Source organism: Gymnodraco acuticeps, unplaced genomic scaffold (assembly GCF_902827175.1).
Source record: "Gymnodraco acuticeps unplaced genomic scaffold, fGymAcu1.1, whole genome shotgun sequence".
In the NCBI taxonomy this organism is placed as follows: Eukaryota; Metazoa; Chordata; class Actinopteri; order Perciformes; family Bathydraconidae; genus Gymnodraco; species Gymnodraco acuticeps.
Window position 1 is genome coordinate 2,735,725 of NW_022992193.1, and position 20,061 is coordinate 2,755,785.

At 41.5% G+C, this 20,061-nt stretch overlaps 1 protein-coding gene across 1 annotated transcript; it reads left to right on the top strand.

Moving 5' to 3' along the window:
* Positions 1–732: 732 nt before the first annotated feature.
* LOC117539272 (cyclin-Y-like protein 1) lies at positions 733–6,449 on the top strand. The gene is made up of 10 exons (XM_034205311.1): positions 733–1,563; positions 1,679–1,753; positions 1,852–1,886; positions 3,033–3,133; positions 3,520–3,555; positions 4,537–4,588; positions 4,667–4,786; positions 4,993–5,159; positions 5,256–5,418; positions 5,793–6,449. The coding sequence occupies exons 1-10, from the start codon at positions 1,404–1,406 to the stop codon at positions 5,907–5,909; spliced, it is 1,026 nt and encodes a 341-aa protein (XP_034061202.1). The 5' UTR covers positions 733–1,403; the 3' UTR covers positions 5,910–6,449.
* Positions 6,450–20,061: the final 13,612 nt, after the last annotated feature.

Genomic DNA, 20,061 nt, shown 5'->3' on the forward strand with positions numbered 1-20,061 from the left:
CTTTTAGGAACAAGCAACTTCAGAGGTTTTGCGTTATTAAACATTGTAGCGTATTTGCAAGACTCATTTCCCAGCCCACTCCTCATCAATGAGCAATTTCAACCAATCATGTAACAGCTTTGCTAAAAGTGACCAATGAGCAAGCCTGGTTTTAAAATGGGCGTACACGCAAAGGATTTTCTCAACGGCCGTGTTTTCTATTTAATTAAGGGGGCGGTGCCTGCAAAGCTCACAACCACAACACATAGCACCAACACAGTTTCCGTTTTACCTGCGTTCCTGTACACAAAATAAAAGCATGGCAATCTGGAAATAAAAGCTTCATCACATAAACACTTTTGAACCTAACATGAGGGGCGTTTTCTATTCAGAACCATGATGCATATTGTATTGTATATATTTTTTTACAGGTTTTTAAGATAAGATAAGTAATACTATTCTGAATTAATGTAAAACTTGAACAAAATAAGCAAATTAACTTAATTAAAAGCTGGAGAAATCAGGATTTTTATTTTAAGTATAGTTTTTTTATGAATAAAATGTCCTTGCATGAAGTTAACGGTTTTAATTTTGAACTGAATAATTAGCACACACATTACCAGATATAAAATATACGTCACTCACTAAATAAGAATGTTAAGACCATGACACCATCAAATACAAGAGGACTTTTACTTTGAAAATCAGTAGCCGGAAGTTATATCTGAACTTTCAGTGCTGCGTTGAATTTGACATACAAGACGTGTCTCCTGCAAATGCGACGAGATGAGAGCTAACGTTGGCTACCTCTTAAAAATTCCAAAACTCGTTATCTTTTCACGTATTTATTGATCCAAGGAGTTGTTTCCAGTTGGGTAATGTAAAGTGTATTCTTGTAGATAAGCCTTTAAGTGTGACAGGGACTGTAACTGCAGTAAAATATGAATTATTCCATGCAAGCCAGGAATGGATTGAGCTGCGGAAGCTAGCATTAGCCGGCTAGCTATGGAGGGAGCTAGAGGAGCCTGTGACTTTGTATGTTAGCTTTTATTCAATAACATTAGCTAATATTAGTCATTTAACGCCCAAAAAGTATTAAGTTCACGCGTGTTGTTGTTATTAAAGTGCACCAGTGCTATGCTGCGCACACGCCCTGAAAATGTCAGCTGTCCTGCACATACTGCAGACACCCAGTTGGCTGTCATTAAATCCCATTCAACTCTGAAGCAGAATTCTTCACTTTGCTGCCAAAAATACAGGCTAGATTGGGTCCTAGTAAACTAAATGCTTTATCTGAAGAGTCAGTCAGCTTTAGATTGGGGTTTCTTTCATTGACTGCCACTTAGAGGATTTAGATTAAACCTAAGCTGCAGGAGTTGTATGGGAAACATTGCTGGCTGTAGCAGGACTGTTGTAGGTCAAAGATGGGAGGTTCAGTGTCTTGCTGCATCTCTCCTGGAGAGAGTCCCAAGATCCACAGGAGGGAGGTGGAGCTGGAGGAGTGTCCCATCACCACCACCGAGGACGTGAGCGAGGACACTGGCACCTACCTGCAGCACATCAGCGACAGGGAGCTCCCGGACGGTGGGTGATGAATCATTTGGCTTCTTTTTTGGGACACTTGGCAACATAGCATCATTATGGAGACTTTTGGGACAAACCGAGTCAGTATTTTAATGCTTTCCACTTGTTCTTACAGAGCTGGCCCAAGAGTCAAACCCATCAGACCACCCCAGAGCCAGCACCCTCTTCCTCAACAAGTCGCAGACAGACGGTCAATATTCCCTGCTAAAGCCATCACCAATAGTCTGTTTTACACCCTCTGAATCTCCTAAACCCACTGACTTCTTATTTTATTTTTTAATATTTCAGTGCGTGAGAAGAGGAAAAGCAACTACTTGAATCATGTAAGTGACAGGTCTGCGTGTACTTGATGCTTACGTTTTTCTTACACTTGGGCGAAATTTGAACCAGAAATGCCATTCGCTTAATTAAATGTTTAAAAGGATGTATTGCTGTGGGGCTCTTTAAGGTACTTATCCGTAATCTGAAGCTAAGTAATGTAATTTGTTGGGATGTAACGATATATCGAATATCGCGGTAAATAAATATCTCAATACCATTGTGAGACTGACAAAATCTACCGCAATTTATTTATTTATTTTTTAAACCTTTATTTAACCAGATGGTCCCATTGAGATCATCGATCTCTTTTTCAAGGGAGACCTGTCCAACTTGGCAGCAAGTAGGTTACAACATGAACATAACACAAAAGGACATCGTATTTACAGGGCTACATGTACATACCTAGAGACATAGACAAGTACCAACAGTATATTTATATCTCGCCCTGTCAATAAGCCTCACCTTCTTGACAAAAACTGTATTGTTTTTGAAGTGGTGGAGAGACAATGCACAGTTTGACCCACTGCTGTCACCCATGGCCAAAGCATATCTCTCTGTCCCAGCAACATCAGTACCAAGCAAGAGAGTTTTTCCACAGCAGGGGATATTGTAAACGCCCAAACATCCCATCTTCTACCTGAAATGTGGACATGCTCATATTCCTAAAAGATAACCTTGATGATGTGTTAGTGAGTTAGAATTGAGTTAAAAACTAAAGTGAAACTTGATTTATTCTATTGCAGGATCTGATTATTATATTGTTGACACTTTAAAATACTACTATTCTACTAAAATGCTGTACAAATCAGATTTATTATTTAATAAAGAAAAATAAAATCAAGAAGATTTTTCCCTTTATTTTTCAATATCGCGATAAATATCGTACTTTTTATCGCGATAAATATCGTACCGTGGACTTTTTATCGCGATATTATCGTACCGTGAGTTTTTGGTATTGTTACATCCCTAGTAATTTGTGATGGTGGGAGCAGCAATATCAAGACGCAGCACATTCCCAATTCCAGCATCTGTAGGTAAAACACTGAATAGGGTAAAGTACCTCATACAGCCCCACTTTAAAACATCCAAACTTTAACAGGTATCCCTCCACTCATTGTAAGCATGCTCCATTCCCTCCTCCCTTGCAGATGTCCCCTGGGCAGCTGACAAAGAAGTACAGTTCCTGCTCAACAATATTCATCGATGACAGCACCGTCAGCCAGCCCAACCTCAAGAGCACGATCAAATGGTAAGTGACACTCCCTCGCCTCTGAAATATCTTCACAGTAGTAGTTTATCTTTTGTAATTTAGTTTGCTGCTTTCCTTTTGAGCAAATTGTGGTCATGGGACAAGGAAAGAGTCATGGGCTTTGTCCCTCACTTCTCAAAACATTATTATTTCAGCTATTCTGCTTCGAGCTGACACGCTAACCCGTTGTTAGCAATGTCTTACATCGGCCTCTTTACTAAAATGCAGATAAAATATCAATATGTGCTTCAGTCCCATTCCGACAAACGTGATACATAGCAGCCGGTAAAGTTACGGCGGATATTGGAAGACATTTCAAACGCAGCCAGGCTGAAATCACAACCAGTGGTTCTCTGCTTATCAATGTCGGTTTCTCTTTGTTCCAGTGTCGCATTGGCCATGTACTATCACATAAAGAACAGGTAAGAACAGTTTGTTATATATCATACATTCCACTGCTGTTGTGTTTTTAATACTGTTTCATCTTCATCTCTATCATAATGGGACCATTTTGTTAGGAGCCGGCTAGTCAGTGAGGCAGGTAGCTAGTCAGTGAGGCAGGTAGCTAGTCAGTGAGGCAGGTAGCTAGTCAGTGAGGCAGGTAGCTAGTCAGTGAGGCAGGTAGCTAGTCAGTGAGGGCAGGTAGCTAGTCAGTGAGGCAGGTAGCTAGTCAGTGAGGCAGGTAGCTAGTCAGTGAGGCAGGTAGCTAGTCAGTGAGGCAGGTAGCTAGTCAGTGAGGCAGGTAGCTAGTCAGTGAGGCAGGTAGCTAGTCAGTGAGGCAGGTAGCTAGTCACTAGGTAGCTAGTCAGTGAGGCAGGTAGCTAGTCAGTGAGGCAGGTAGCTAGTCAGTGAGGCAGGTAGCTAGTCAATGAGGCAGGTAGCTAGTCAATGAGGCAGGTAGCTAGTCAGTGAGGCAGGTAGCTAGTCAGTGAGGCAGGTAGCTAGTAAGTGAGGCAGGTAGCTAGTAAGTGATGCAGGTAGCTAGTCAGTGAGGCAGGTAGCTAGTCAGTGAGGCAGGTAGCTAGTAAGTGATGCAGGTAGCTAGTCAGTGAGGCAGGTAGCTAGTCAGTGAGGCAGGTAGCTAGTCAGTGAGGCAGGTAGCTAGTCAGTGAGGCAGGTAGCTAGTCAGTGAGGCAGGTAGCTAGTCAGTGAGGTAGTCAGTCAGTTTGAAAACAAAAAATAATTTGTACCATGGTTTATCAACCTATAATGGTTTTCCGATAAGCCATAGGCAGTCAGTAAGTTAGATAGATAGATGTGTTCATCATATAATTGAAATGCCATTTAGTGTAAGGCTGAAGTGAGAAAACCAAACACATTTAAACCCCCACAGGTATGCCTTTTGGTACAAGGGGAAAACAATCCTATAATATTTAACTTTGCTTTATGTCCTTCTCCTGCAGAGACTCCAACCGCACGCTGGACATATTCGATGAGAAGAAGCACCCGCTGACGGTGAGTCGAGGCGTTTGATCAGACCGAGAACATTTACCGTTTGCTCTGTGCCGATTGACTAATGACTCTGCCCAACAGCGGGATAAGGTTCCAGACGACTACTCCGTGGTGGACCCCGAACACAAACTCATCTACCGCTTCATACGAACGCTCTTCAGCTCGGCGCAGCTCACTGCTGAGTGCGCCATCGTCACTCTGGTGAGTTTACAGCAGATTCAGAGCCTCTAATCTCCATCACTTTTACTGCAACCCTGAAATTATGCAGACATTACCCAAAGGAGCTGCATGTGAGAAGGCAACTGCGCAATCAAAATGTTCCCTGCAAGCTTCCTTGTACAAAGTCCATTCAATGACCACTTCTTGCCCGGATCATTCACAGCAACTGAGCATGTGTTCTGTGTTAGGTATACCTGGAAAGGCTGTTGACGTACGCTGAGATGGACATCTGTCCCTGTAACTGGAAGCGGATCGTTCTCGGCGCCATCCTGCTAGCCTCCAAGGTCTGGGACGACCAGGCTGTGTGGAACGTCGACTACTGCCAGATCCTCAAAGACATCACAGTGGAGGACATGTGAGTGTTTTCTTTCAACCATGAATGAACCATTCTGCTGCTGCAGTCCAATGCAACTAAACTCGAGGAGACTCATTTAATGTCTATTCTCTGCAGGAACGAGATGGAGCGTCACTTCCTGGAGTTGCTCCAGTTCAACATCAACGTCCCGGCCAGCGTCTACGCCAAGTATTACTTCGACCTGCGCTCGCTGGCGGACGAAAACAACCTCAGCTTCCCTCTAGAGCCGCTGAGCAACAAGCGGGCACAAAAACTGGAGGTGAGGATGCCCAAGGCTGCATTCCAAATCTGGCATCATGTCTCCTTGTTTTGTATAAGTAGTAACCAGGGTTGGGAGGGTTGCTTTAGATATTATAATGGATTACATATTTGGTTACATATCATCAGAAATCCTTTTAGTCCCACAGCTGGGAAATGTTGTTACAGCAAAAAGGCATAGCAGGTTAAAAAAGCATGCAGTAATGAAGATTCATATAACTTATGAAATATAGATAAGAAAAGCACACATGAATTAAACTGTTAAAGACAAATGAGTGTGCAGCCATGGCTAAAATGATGAGCAACAACTTAGTGGCATAGGTGTTGAGACATTATAAACAATTTTCAGTCATTACATTTGTTTTCTCTCTCTAGGCTATCTCCAGGCTGTGCGAGGACAGGTACAAAGACCTGAGTAAATCGTCTATGAGGCGGTCTGTCAGTGTAGACAACATGGTCGGAATCAAGAGCTCCCATGCTGTTCTGTCTTAAGCCTCTGGAAGTGGAGCAACGAGCGGAAAGTCAAGATGGAGGATGTCATTGCACATTCAAGAGACATTTCCAAAGTATATCACTAACTGAAAAGTGCCATTACAAAACTTTTCGGAGCTTTAACATATCCCTAAAGTATAATGAATCAAGTCTGTGTTCATTTCAAAGAACTTCAGCTATCCACCTTCAAAGCATGATCATTTCTCGAAACATGTTGTCGCGTTTCTTTCAGAAATAGACTTTGGAAGGAATCTGCATGAAAATGCCTCCTGAGGTCACAAACTGAGGACCTCATCTAATTCTTTTCACATCAGTCGATCTTTGGAGGAGTACTTTTTTTTTTGCCCACAGCTCTACCCCCTCACCTATATTCACATGACTGTCTTGAGCTACCCTGTGGAGTGGTTCTGCACACGGACAGAGAGTAGATTTTGTTTTGCTTACTGTGTAGGCACCTATAGCTGTGAAATGTACAAGACTTTATTTAATTCAAATAAAAATATCAGTCGCTGTTTAAATCTTGAGGCTGCCTAGATGGTACAATGTGTTGCTTTTCTTTGCTCTATTTTTTTGTCTTTGCAGGAGCTTTTTGAATTGCGATGCTTGGAAGAAGAGTGCAAAAGGTCAGAAGTGCTATGCCATTTATGCCAATTTGAGCACTTGCAACCTCTTTTTACATGTTCTTTCATGAGAAATCAGCAGTTGCGTTTAAATTACCTTTCTTGTACAGATCCATTTAATGATTCTGTGACTTACTTGATTTCCTCACAGCATGAAAAGTCACAGAAATGAATGACATTAGAATTGAAGCCGAACAAATATATGTCAATTTTCATCAATTCAGATGCAATGTTCTGGTATATTCAAATGCATGACGTACAATAATTTCCATATGTCCTTCAATATGATGCTAATGCACTTTAGATGCCTATGTATAATTCAGGGAACCAAAGTAAACCATCACTACAAAAATATGCCTTTCCATTATATTTGAAAGCTAATGACAGGTATTTGGTAGGAAATCACGATTATACCTTTTGAATATAAAGGTCAAAAAAATACTTATGATGAAGGAATTTTTTTAAGAGCATTTTTTTCCGATGACATAATTTAAACATGCTCTCCTCAACGAGCTTTGATTCATTCATGGCCCCCTCCTCACAATTACTCCGTTGAAGACCTCCATCCTCTCAAACAGCAGCTTGTGTTCTACCTTGAGTGATGGCTGAACCTCTGAATTCCTCAAACGGCTCTATCTCCAATACATCCAACGAGACGGCTACAGTCGGCTTTAATGAAGACGTGGATGAAATGTCCACCTGTCTCTCCTGGGACTTCTCTTTTTCAGACAAAACTTTCCTGGCTTTTATTCTTGTCTTTCTTGCAGCCAACGGATTCCTCCTTTTTCTGACTGAGATTCAAGCACCTCTTGTGACAGCCACAGTTCCTTCTGCTGAGAAACATATCGGCTTGTGGCATAGGGCTAACTTTTTTTACCGCTTTGGTTGTACTGACTTCTATCGTGCGGAAGCAAAGTCAGATCTATGGATGCTGGTGCATTGCACAGTTCTGTATCATACGTTGTTTTGTCCTCACGGCCCAGATGACCCTGGCTCTAATGGCCGTGGAACGCTACATATTTATTTGCCACAGCATCCACTACCTCAGAATGATCGACACCTGCAATGTTCACGTTAGCACGGGACTCATTTGGTTGGTCAGTTTGGCAGTGAGCCTCCATGGAGGGATAGTGGTGAGCTTGCATGAGGGGGGCTTCCTACAGCCAACCAGTGGGTTCCTGTGTGATGATATTACCACCATGAGGGAGCACATCACACTTTCCCACAGAGAATTCATTCTGCTGATTGTTCCCCCAACGGTCATTACGAATGTGTGCATATTGTCTGTGTGCTACTGCTACGGGTGCATGTATTGTACTGCTCTCAGGGTGAGCATGACCCTCAAGCGCAGTAACCACAGAGCCAACCGCACTGTGGGTTTCTACTTTTTGATGTTTCTGCCCCAGCTGTTGCTGGCCTTATTATTCTTCATTCTCATGATGTCCGAGAAGAGAAAAGCATCCTCCTGTGTAAAAATCACTGCCTTGGTGACACCTCTTCTATTAATAATACCGTCATTAGTGCAGGCAGCATTCCATCTCATAAGGACCCCGCAGATTAGGCGACTAATATTTCTGACAAGAATTGAAGAGGAGGAGGTGTTTCACGGGATAGAAAATCACAAGAAAGCTGGGCGGGAGAACACATCTGCTTCACCTGCTTGAGTTTTACCTTCTATTTCTGGGGACTGATAATCAATCAATCAATCAATCAATGTTTATTTATATAGCCCAATATCACAAATGTTACATTTGTCTCAGTGGTCTTCACAGTTTGTACAGAATATCAGTATGGCAATACGACACCCTCTGTCCTTAGACCCTCACATCGTACAAGGAAAAACTTCCAGAGAAAACCCACAGTTTAAAGGGAAAAATGGGAGAAACCTCAGGGAGAGCAACAGAGGAGGGATCCCTCTCCCAGGACGGACAGACGTGCAATAGATGCCGTGTGTAAATTGAAAAGATAATACATTTGCAACATAGGTAGTCCAAATGTTTGGAAATGCATGTGTGTATAATAGGAAGATGAATCCACGAGGATATCCATCCAGGACCTATGATCCAGGACCACAGCCACGACTCAAGATCCAGGGCTCGCGATCCAGGACACAGGACCGCAGGATCATCCATGACTCCGGATCCCGGCGTATATAGACACCAAAAAGAAAGACATTTGGGGAAGCTGGGTTAATCGGAACATGAGAGTACACAGGTATAGACAGAGAGAAGGAAGAAGTAAGATGTCCCCCGACAAACTAAGCCTATATCAGCAAAACTAGGGGCTGAATCTAATCAGCCCTAACTATAAGCTTTATCAAAAAGGAAAGTCTTAAGCGCATAATAGTATCAAACCGGTTTCAGGTGTCATCAACACTGCTTCAGTGTGATCATTTGGTCATATTTATGTCAGCCTGCTTATTTGGATCATATAAGAGGTATAGAATGGTCTAATTATTAATGTTATTTGTATCAATAGTGGTAATATATGATGTGTAAAACTACATAATGTGCCTACAATGGTGTTACTTTGACTATACAGTCACCAAAATCGATTGTCAGGAGGATTTGTGTTGCTGTAAATATTTTTAACTCAAAGATCACAAACACAAGACTGTTTTATCGCCTGTCATTGCATGTCAATGAGCTCACACTTTAATCCAGAGAGACTTACAATAAGTAAACGGTTCGGTAAATTAGTACTGTAGGTTCAATAGAAAAGTGCAGATTGTGCTAATAGTATTGATTGATTCCTAAGGTTAAATGTATCCTTATTTTTTATTTGGAATAACTTTAAGTATTATTGACTTTCTTTTTGTCAATGTGTGAATTAGTTGACATCAAAGTTTTGTTGTGACTTCAATGCAGATACATAATTAAAGGCATTTTTTGGATCAAATTTTTGTTACGACTGTAATAATTGCCCCAAGTTCATCAACATCTATTGTTTCTTCTTTCCCTATCCTCAAATACCTTTTCAGAAGTCTACATCCTTGGGGGTTTTCTTTTCTCAGTGTACTTTCTTTTTGCTTTTTTCAGTAGAACCCTATTACTGGTAGATGCACAATCGTAGTACCTGTTTGTAGCACAGAGAGGCACTGCTGCAGTTTGTAAGGCATCCGGTCTGACTGCAGGCATGAGATTAGTCCGTGTGTTAATGCGACACCCTCTCCACTCTCCCAAGCTCTGGTGCAGTTTGCTTGCATCTTTGCCAGAATAAAAGATAGACACACTCAGGCGTTTTTCATCTGAGCTTTTCCGATAAAGACTCCTGAAGGTTTGAATCAATTGGCATAATGCTGAATTAAGAGAAGGTGCCATCTAAAAACAATCACATTTTATATTCTATTTATTTCTGATGGGAGAAGCCTAATTAGATAAAACTGTAGATATGTATTGTTGAAGGTCCTACTTCCAATTAAATGCACGTTCACTTCTAAGAAATCCAATGTCCATATGTCGGTGTACCTCAGTGTAACAAACACTTGACTCGCATCATTGCAGGTACATGAAAACTGTCACAAGGCGAAATGAATAGTGTGTGTGCATGTACGCTTGTGACTGTGTGTATCCTGCAGGGATCACTGTGTCAGCGCAGCTTCATTAATCTCTCGGCATCATGGGACTTGTCTGAACTCTAAAAGAGGGCTGGAGAGAACAAGCTGCCCCCCTGGGGAGTCACTCCGTTTACCCTCCACACACGCGGGTCACTCCTCCTATCACACACACTTCAACTATACAATGTCAAACACTCCAGTAGGCCCTTAAAACGAAGCTGTTGTGCTCAGGATGCGTATTGGCGTGTGCATATTTGTGTTTGTCCATGCGTGAAGAGTGATAGAAGGTGAGAGCAGCGTATTAGACAGTGAGACTTTTTTTTGTTTTGTTGTTGCAGTATGTGGGTCATACTGGATGTGCATGATGTCTTCAAGTAGCAAAAGGCAAAACTGTGCCACGACTGTATCATAAATATGTATTTCCCCTCAATAATGCATAGGAAAGCACATATACTGATTACATTACAAAACATACTGCTATACATATCTCAAGGATAAGATTCACATGATACGGTTACTAAACAGATTAGAGTTAAAGCAACATAATTGTATCGGGACAATATTTTCTTTTAATAAAACTGGATGCCTTGTAGTGACAAAAACATTTTTGTAGCTTTGAGCATGATGGCTGACACAGTAGGATTCAGAGGAATACATCAGTAGCTGTAGTACTCTTGAAATCAGTCATGATCCAATCAAATCGTTTGTTTTCTTTCCCTTTTAAAGCGTTGCACTCTGCACCGCAGAATTGTCTCGAGTGGATTCACCACAAAGGCTTCTCCCGACAGGAACGTGGTTTTCCCCGTGTGGAAGATGAATGGGAAAATAAATGGCACTTATAATTAAATTAGCCTGGGAGGATGTAACACGTTCGGCTTCCATGCTGCTCCAGCTAGTCCCCGAAAAGGTTCCTGCATGATTCTCACTTGGTGTGTCATGGTGTACACTGACAGCTCTGTTTAATGGCATTCACACGACAGCCGCATGAATTGGAAAATTAGCTGTATAACTCATAGAGAAGGAAAATTGATTGCTTACGATCTGGTGAGTTCATGGTACAGCTAAACTACCAATCATGGATATCACTGACATCAAGATTGCACTGTATGCTTTATGACTTATTGACTCGTCATATAATTTACCATTTTGGAAGTCAGTCTTGGACAAAACTGCAAAACCGCAGATAATCTGTCAATAGGGAAAGCATTATTCGGTTCCCGATGTTCTCTATCTTCTCAGGTTTGTTTGAATTAATTTCATCTGAATATCCTACATTCCTTTTGTGTCAGGTTTTTTTCCCACTTATCTTTTCGAAATCAAGCCAAAGAGCTCAGTGTTTCTGATGGTTTTCTACATTTATCTTTGTGCAGAATGGTACAGCTTATGTACGTACTTTAACGCGGAACAAATTCACACCAAAACATGCCGGTACATATTATTCTATCCTCTTTACAGCTCATTTGAAAGTGAGGATGTATAAGCATGTATTAAGTTTGCATATCCATGTCTTGGTCTCTGATCCAAGCTCCTACCGTCTCATGGCAGGGCTTCCATCACAACTTTGCCGCCCCACTGATGCTACTGCTGAGCTGGCACGTTAATGGTGGTAGACTGCTGCTGGTTCGTCTCTCTAATGAGCTTGGTGTAAGATTTAAACCTTGTTTTGCACCCCTGGCTCCTGGCATTAGGAACAAAAATACCAGGACTGCCAGTCTGTCAGTATTAAAGCAGACATTAGGCAGATGACAACTTGGTCCAAAGAGGGTCAAATGCACTTTGACCTTTTTAATTTGAGAAGAAGGGAAGTTGAGGAAGCTACCTCCATATACCTTACTGAAGGTTTCCAGTAGGTACAGGACACAGGGTGAAATGTAGTGTTGTAGTCTTTATGTTGCATTGACCTCTGCGTTATACATCACTGAGCCGCTGTGCTGCACCTGCTGGTACCAGTCCTTTTCACTACAGCTCTTATCAAAAACACAAAACTGCTTATTCATATAAATGTTTTAATTTGAACAGCAAATTCTCCCTGCAAGCTGAAAACATTCCAATACGATTTGTCCTGAGTTTTGCTTTTTGTGGCACAGGGCGTTCAATATGCAGTCATTGCAGTGTTTTCCAGCCCGTAACACTGTGACAGCAGTATATTGCACACTGATGGTATTGTATTTAAAGTCTTTTCCATGAGGATGCTGGTCAAAATGGTCCTGCCAAAAGTATTATCAGCATTAGATTGTGACTTAGTCTTTATAACAAATTAGGTTTTTTAATTTGAAGTCAGGCAATCGCCTTGTTTTATGTGTGACTTATAAAAGCCTTAAAGGTTTTTACTTCTTTCTTGTTCCAGTATCACACAAGGAAGGGGGATTAGGAAGGTTTGAGGCCAATGCCCCATGTTCCCCTGGTGTCTCGCAAAGCCTGTGTTTTAATGTTCCTCTGCGCACTGTGATCATCGGATGCATCAGAGTGATGATGACGCGCTGAGTAGAACAAAACTGTGTTTAATGGGCTACAGGCCCAGGCTGCTGTGCAGTGCTGGCACTGAGCAGAAACAAGAGGTGGGGGGGGGGGGGTGAGGTGAGGCACGTGTGTATGTGTGTGTGTTTGAGAAGGCTTGATTGCCAATCTCAGTATTGTCTCATTTACTTTGTAAAGTATCTTGGGAAATTGTTGTATTCTATATTTGGAAGAGCTGTATGTGTAAGATCTGATGTTTTTAGATCTTGACCCTTATGTTGTTGGCAGTGGCGGACTGGCCATCGGGACGTTCGGGACGAATCCCGATGGGCCGGTACTGAAGTGGGCCGGTCGGACGATGTGGGCCGGTCGGATAATTTCATTTAATTTCAAACCTTTATTTAACGAGATTGGTCCCATTGAGATCATAGATCTCTTTTTCAAGGGAGACCTGCAGCATATAGGTTCCACATGAAACATAAAACAATGTTTATAAGTCACTAGCACTCCCCCGTCGACAGTTTACTAGCGGTATTTACTTGCGGTACCGAGGTGGGCCGGTCGAATAAGTCACTAGCAATTGGATTGCCATCAATTTGGTGCCGTTGGTGTTAGATTAAAAGTCAGGGGATTGCAGAAATCTGTATCGACTTGGGACCATGAATGTACCATCTTTCAAGACAATCCATCCTATATTCTTTGAGTACCAAAGTGTCGCAAACAGCCCTCTGACTGACATTGTGTTCCTTAAAGCTAAACCTTTGGAGTTGCTCAAAATCTACATTAGCCTGAATGATTTACTATGGATTATTTTTGCAGTTAATCCTAATTTTCATTTTCCAACATACATCTATTGAACTACGTACACATAAAAGCTCCACCTGATCTGTGGCTTTAGGAAAACCCCTTATACTAACGGCAGAACGGTATCAAAACCACAATGGATCTTTCGTTGACCTTCATGATGTAGTAACAGTTCAATAGCCCAATTCCTCAGCCAAGAGACTGTAATAAAGCTAATGGAGCAAAAGAGAGTGAAGGGAATGGGGGAGGAGACCAGCGATGCATAGGTTCCCTGTCCAATCTCTTTGTGAGGCTGCATGTGTGCGACTTCCCATCATCCACGTCTGATTTTATATGAGCTTCCATTTCTCTGTTGCTCTATCTTCCCCCCTCTCTCTTCTTTCATGTCTGTATAATCCTCTTTTGTATGACTCGTTCATACTCTCTGCTTTTTAATCGGGATAATTAGGCTTTGACTTCTCCCTTGCCGTTCCTTTTCTACAGAAGATGGCGGAATACACTCATAATGTTCATATTATTGAAGGGTAAACATTTTTTAAAGGTTATATTTTTTATGGCAGTGGTGAAGGTTGAAGATAAGGCAGTGAGGTAGGGGTTTATAGTCCATGATGATTTAGACTGCCCTGCAAAAAAAATCAATTCTAGTAACAGCTCTTCAGTATGAGATGATACAATGCTGCATTACAGGGTCTTGCTCAGTTTTGCATAACTTCTGCCTTGACATTTATCATTGTCTTTCCTGTTCCTGACATATAGATAAAGATCATCAGTAGTGTAGGTCAATAGAAATGTCTGGAATATACTGTATGTCTTTTCAAGGCGCAGGCAAATCGTATGGGTGTCAATGGGGGATGTTTCCAAGAGGAGAGTGTCCCAATTGTTATTTATTTTAAACCAAAGATATGTTATCAGTTTGACCATGAAAGAAAACGTCCCAATCACTTCTCCGTGTTGTCTTCTCCCCAAATGCCTAAAATGATCTCTTCCTGTTTCCCTTTTTCACTTGTTTCAAGAATAAGTAAAACCCTGGTGCTCATTGAAAGGACTTAAGATAGACAATTTTTGCAGTGCAGCATTGCCCAACACTTTTGCTGCTCAGCAGCCGCAGTAACAGTTAACAGGATTAGGCATGGCTTACATAAACATCTCCCATGGCAACCGTGCACCGGCACCGGGCAAAGGCAGTGAGAGGAGCCGTCACCGGAAAACATCCTCATCGTTCTGATCAGTGTCAGCTGGCTTTAATGCATGATCTTTACAGCTATGTGTTTCCTGTGCAGGAAAAATGTGTCCATCTTAGTTCCCCTCTCAGCAATCGTGCAGTAAAGTCTTTTTTTGCAGCATACTATTGTTAATTGTGGTCACTAAAAAGTAATCCTTCAAATTGGGTCATTTATATTTGCCATATTCTGTGAAATTCATATTGCCCCTTTAATGTTTTAAGCCAAAAGACTGCAGCGCAGAGGCTCTTTGTATGTTTTCATAGCTTCTGTGTGTGTCTTTGTTCGTGTGCGTCAGTGTTTTGCGGCCTGCCAGTGTTGTGACACTTTGGCAGCGATGCCTGAAGTTGTGTCCCGTTGGATATACTAGGCCTTTAGAACGGTTCATTTCCCATTATTCCCTCAGGAGAGACACATTGCTCACTGCCTCTCGTGGCTTTGGCTCTGAAGGAGAGTAGAGGTCTATGCATCTCTCGCTGTTTCCCTCAAAATGTCTCTCCTAATATCTGCCGGCCATTTTCTGTCCACGAAAGAGGTCAGGTTTGCCAAGAGCTTTAAAGGGGACTTCAACATTTGGCAATTTTCTTATTCTAAACACACTCTTACAGTTAACACTGACAGACATATAAACACACATTTGCCCTTGCAGCTGTACAAATGCTCACAGTTTCGGGTTTAAAGGAAGGTTGATCGGTCAAAAAAGAGACCAGTCAAAAAACAATGAATAATAAACACCCACAAAGGATGCAGTAGTGGGTTTTGATAACCTTTGTGCTTTATTATTTAAAAAATGCCAAAAGAACAGTAAAACAAGCAAAAGAAAACACTCAAATGGGTAAATCCACCTATGTCTCCCCTACCTTGAAGCCAATTGGCTAGCGATCGGACGACAATAGGCTTCTGGGGAAAAAAAGGGGCAATATTTTAGGGGGGTTCAGGTGTAGCTATCACATATGCAAGCTAAGATTCCTTTTCCTTGTGATAGTCAATTGTTTGCAGTCAGATTAGGAACTTGAGATGCAATACTAGAGTTGGAATTGAGAGCAATCCACATCAGACGATAGCAGATATGTTCTGAGACTGCATTTCAGCACTTTCTTTAATCCCAATGTTTCCTCTAACCATGACCATAATTATCTTAACCAGTTGGTTTTGTGCCTTGAACAACAAAAGCCTAGTTCCCAGTAAGGTAGCAACATGGAGCTTTAGCATTTTCTCTGACTCTGTCTCCTGTGCTGTCTGTCCTGCCCTATGTGTTCCTCTCCCCCTTCCCTCTGCCTTTCAGCCGAGATACTGCAGGAGATTTAAAAGGAAATGAACTGCTCCAGTACCTGACAAGTGTTTTGCTCTTGCTCCTTTCTTTCTGTCCATATCACCAAAGTTCTTATTTCCTTAAGAAGCCGACAGACTTTAGTGTCTCAATGTGAATTTAATGTCACTCATGGCGACAAGTTTAGTACTGGTCAATGTGTCCTCTTTCTATCATATCTATATATTGCTTTTTCTCATCTAAAAAGGCCAAAATGTACTTGCTGCCGAAACAAATTCTAGGTCTGTAGGTGTGTCTTGACAAAGGACACATTTGAATAAACATGAAGTAATACCTTGCCCTTCAAATCATCGTTTTGTAAGCTTGAATCATTTTTCAGACCTTTTAATTGGTATTTCTCCCCTTAATGGGAAAACAAACAATCTATACTTGTTCATAGTGGCAAGAACCCTATTGCCAAAGATCATATTGTTAATTTTCAGCCCTAAAACCCAATAAGGCAAGGTCCAGACAGATCTCTGTATCTTCCCGCCGCACAGTAATTGCTGGGACTAAAGCATTTTCTTGGCTTCAAGTGTGTGAATGAATTTGATCTGCCTCGTCTCATATGAACTGAAATGTTCTGTGATTATCCAGAAGACATTCGGCCTCTTCTCTTCTGTTCTCTTCCATTGGTCCGGTGGTTATTTGCTCTGATCCTTATCCTCAGCACTGCAAATTGCTCTAGTCTTGATTTACGGATGAACTGGAGTGCGGTCGGACTGTCACTTTGCCTTACAGTACAACTGAGTCTCAGCGGTCAGTATTCAAATCCAAGGCTTTGATTGGTGATAAATGTGTATAATTAGACTGAGTAAGGGCCCGGAGTCGTCCTATTGATTTCCTTGCTCATTTAGGGAATTAAGGGGTCTGCAAATTCCTAAGCACAGCAGACAGGAATGGGGGATTAAATGGAGAAAGTCAATTTTTCAGGGGGAAAAACCCACTTTCGTAAATGTGCTTTCAGTTATTTATAGAAATGATTGCGAGAAGGATGCACAACCTAGCTGCAATAAGCAATCACATCTATGCCATTTTTCTATATATATCTCTTTGGAATGGATAAAAACCCAACGTGCTTTTTCCTAAGACTATTTGTCATGGCTTAGTGTTTTTTTTGTCATGTACCACTCAGAATAAATCAATCAGAGCTGAAATATGTCTCTCATGACATTGTTGTCCTATTTATTGTCGCCGCCACCTCTGAAGGGAGAGTGTATGATCTGAACAGTGTGTTCACCTTGAGATGTCTCCCCTGGCACTGGTGTATTTGTCGACCACGAGGGGGTCTTTAACCTACATAGGTAGCTACATTAGCGGGGCTAAAAGAACGCCACAAACCCTACTGGAAAACAGCCAAGTCAGCAGCGGGATATGAGCTATGAGCTGGATGTTCGGACAGAAGGGGGGGTGGATGGGTACCCTCAGGCTCTTTCTAAGCTTGTTCCAAATGAAAATAGCCACAATCCTGCTCCCGTGTACCAGGCACATATCCTGTGATGACTAGAAGGAGGACAACGAATTCAGATTTAATAAATGTCCTTTATTCCACGCATCAAAATCATTTTCAATGTCAAGACGACATTGAAAATGACTGATTGATTCTTTAATTTTTCCCACTTTATTGCAATTGTATGTTAATTGTATTGCCCTGTCGTTTGCTGCTTTGCTAGAGGGGCAGCGAGGTAACCATTGGCAGCTTTTTACCAACCAATTCTTAGAGTTAACATTTTTGTTCTTATTTGTGAAGAAGCAAGACAAATATGTGTCCCATTTGTGATCTACAAAGCAGTGTTTTGCTCTTTAACATTTTAAAAAGCTCATTTATAGGCCTCCTTTTATCTGTATCAAAGTGTGCTATCAATTATAATAACTGTAATTCCATAAGTTACAATTATCATCTCACTCTGCCGTCTACATTTCAGTTTTCGTCCGTTATAAAAAAGACAAACAAAATTCGACCTTCCCCATTTGTATATGCCTCGAGAAGGCGAAAGCAGCGTAGCGCGGATGATTTAAAGGAACATAGGAGAGAGTCAGAGGTCGATTCTAATTTGGCCTCGGACCGCAGCTGATTGCGACGATAACGTGTCTGTTGAGTTGCATTACGCTGCTGTCGTCTGGCTGATACCTGATTGCAGCTTATCAGGGCCATTTACATCACTGATTACCTTCTGCCTGCTGCCGCTGAACCCAGATCAGCTGTCCGTATCCAAACAGTAAAACTGACAAAAGACCACAATGGATTATTGATACTGACAACTATGTCAAAGTATACATGATAAAGGTCATCTTTAGGGATTTAAAAAAAAAAGTGTAAATGAAAAATAAAAATGGAAATTCCCTTGCTACTGAATAACTGCATTTCCGACACTAGACTTTGCCAGGTAAACTACTTCATTGGAATTACTAAAAATCATAGGCGTCATTTGCACTTTTGAAATGACACATTTTGTCCCCACCACTTTTTACCAATAAATGTTCTCAAAAAAAGAAATGTAATAAACAAGAACACTGGTTTAGTGTCAAGATGTGCAATTTGGACATTTAATAGAAAATGAAAAAAATAAACATTGCTCTCGCTTTGCAGCAGCAGGGCACAGGCACTGCAATTTAAAAAAAAAGTACTTGTAAAGGAAAAACTATGGTGACTCAGTTTTCAACTTCCATCACAGCTTAAGGACCAACTTTCTCAATAGGCCAACATGGCTAATCATTTGTTTTATAATGTGCCTATATATTTTAAGCACAGTTCCCACACCTTAGCTTTTACTCTAACTCTCAAAAACACCTAAACAACATTGTATATGTTAAATCTGGGTTTCCTTTAACATCACATCCAATTGGTTTACATTTTGCAAAGAAATAGGAAGTACAAATTGATGGTGTTGTTGCTAAAGTACTGAGAGTGTTGATCCACTTTTCTGTCAATAGCCTCATCATCACCCCATACCTCCTGTCTCTCCTTGTCCCATGGGGTCGGAGGGAAAGGTTGAAAGTCGCTGTGTGTGTGTTAGTGTGTGTGAAATGGGGGAGGGGAACAGACATCTGTGGATAACTGAGTTTACCTTGGCAGCAGGCCCCGGAAGTGTCACCGCTCATAGACGTCCACACTAAGCGCATCCAAGTGCCTCCCTGTCCCTGCACATCATTTGCTCCCGCTAAAGATGAACCTGTCACCTGGAGGTTTCCCCAAGCAGCTTGACTCCATATGAGCGTCATACCAAAGAGTCTTTATCTAAGCTTTTTCTGTGAACCATTTGTTTTGAAGAAATACTAAAGGTCGGACCCAAAAATATGACCATTTATTTATTTGTTCCTTGCTAAAAAAACACGTCAAACCTTTTGGTTAAAGCTTTTATCGTCAATAATAACAGCAACAAAAGCGACTGGTTGCAATAAAACACCTTAAGAATCTACCTTAAAGGTCCCCTATTATACTGTTTTTTATCAATATATTATAGGTCTCAGATATATACAAAACATGTCTCTGAAGTGTTTGGCTCCAAACACCAAACAGATCATTGCAGCATCCCATAATCCTCTCTGTTTCAGCCCTGTTTCAAAAGTGCTGATTCTCTGTCTGTTACTTTAGATGAAAATAAGGAGCCACTCCCCACGCCCCTCTGAGAGATATTTGGTTAAAAAGAACACAATAGGTGCTTTCACACCAAGTACTTTGCTGTACTTAGTTAATCAGAACTAAAGAGCAGATCACAGGCTTAATCGTAGGCAAATGAAGCCGCTGACGTCACTTCTTCTTCTTCTGCTTTGGGTTTACTGGCAGGCCGCAAACAACTTCACGCCGTATACTGCCACCCGAAGTCCCCGGCCGGAAGTCCCCGGAGTTGGGGACTGACTTCAGTAGAAGCTGCTGGGACTCCAAGCCAATCAGAAATGGAAACCTTTTTCTCCCATGAAAGTACCTGCTCTCTAGCAGGGACTGAAAAGGGGGTGAAAAGGTTCTCATGAACTAAGTTCTAGTTCCGGATTTTTTTGGTGTGAACGCACATTTTCTGAGCTATATTGGAACTATACTGGGAAAAGTACTCTAGGAGGGGGGTTACCTTGGTTGGTTATTAGCTAATGGTTACACAAGCCAAAAAAATCGTTATGACATCATAAAGTGGCCAAAATTTGATCAGCTCATTTTCAGACAGGTTTTTTATATAAATGGATCAGGACA

Coding starts and splice junctions, on each gene's coding strand:
- LOC117539272 (XM_034205311.1), top strand. CDS start 1,404: ATGGGAGGTTCAGTGTCTTGCTGCATCTCTCCTGGAGAGAGTCCCAAG. Junction 1,887..3,032: donor AAAGCAACTACTTGAATCAT/GTAAGTGACAGG, acceptor CCTCCCTTGCAG/ATGTCCCCTGGGCAGCTGAC. Junction 5,160..5,255: donor GACATCACAGTGGAGGACAT/GTGAGTGTTTTC, acceptor TATTCTCTGCAG/GAACGAGATGGAGCGTCACT.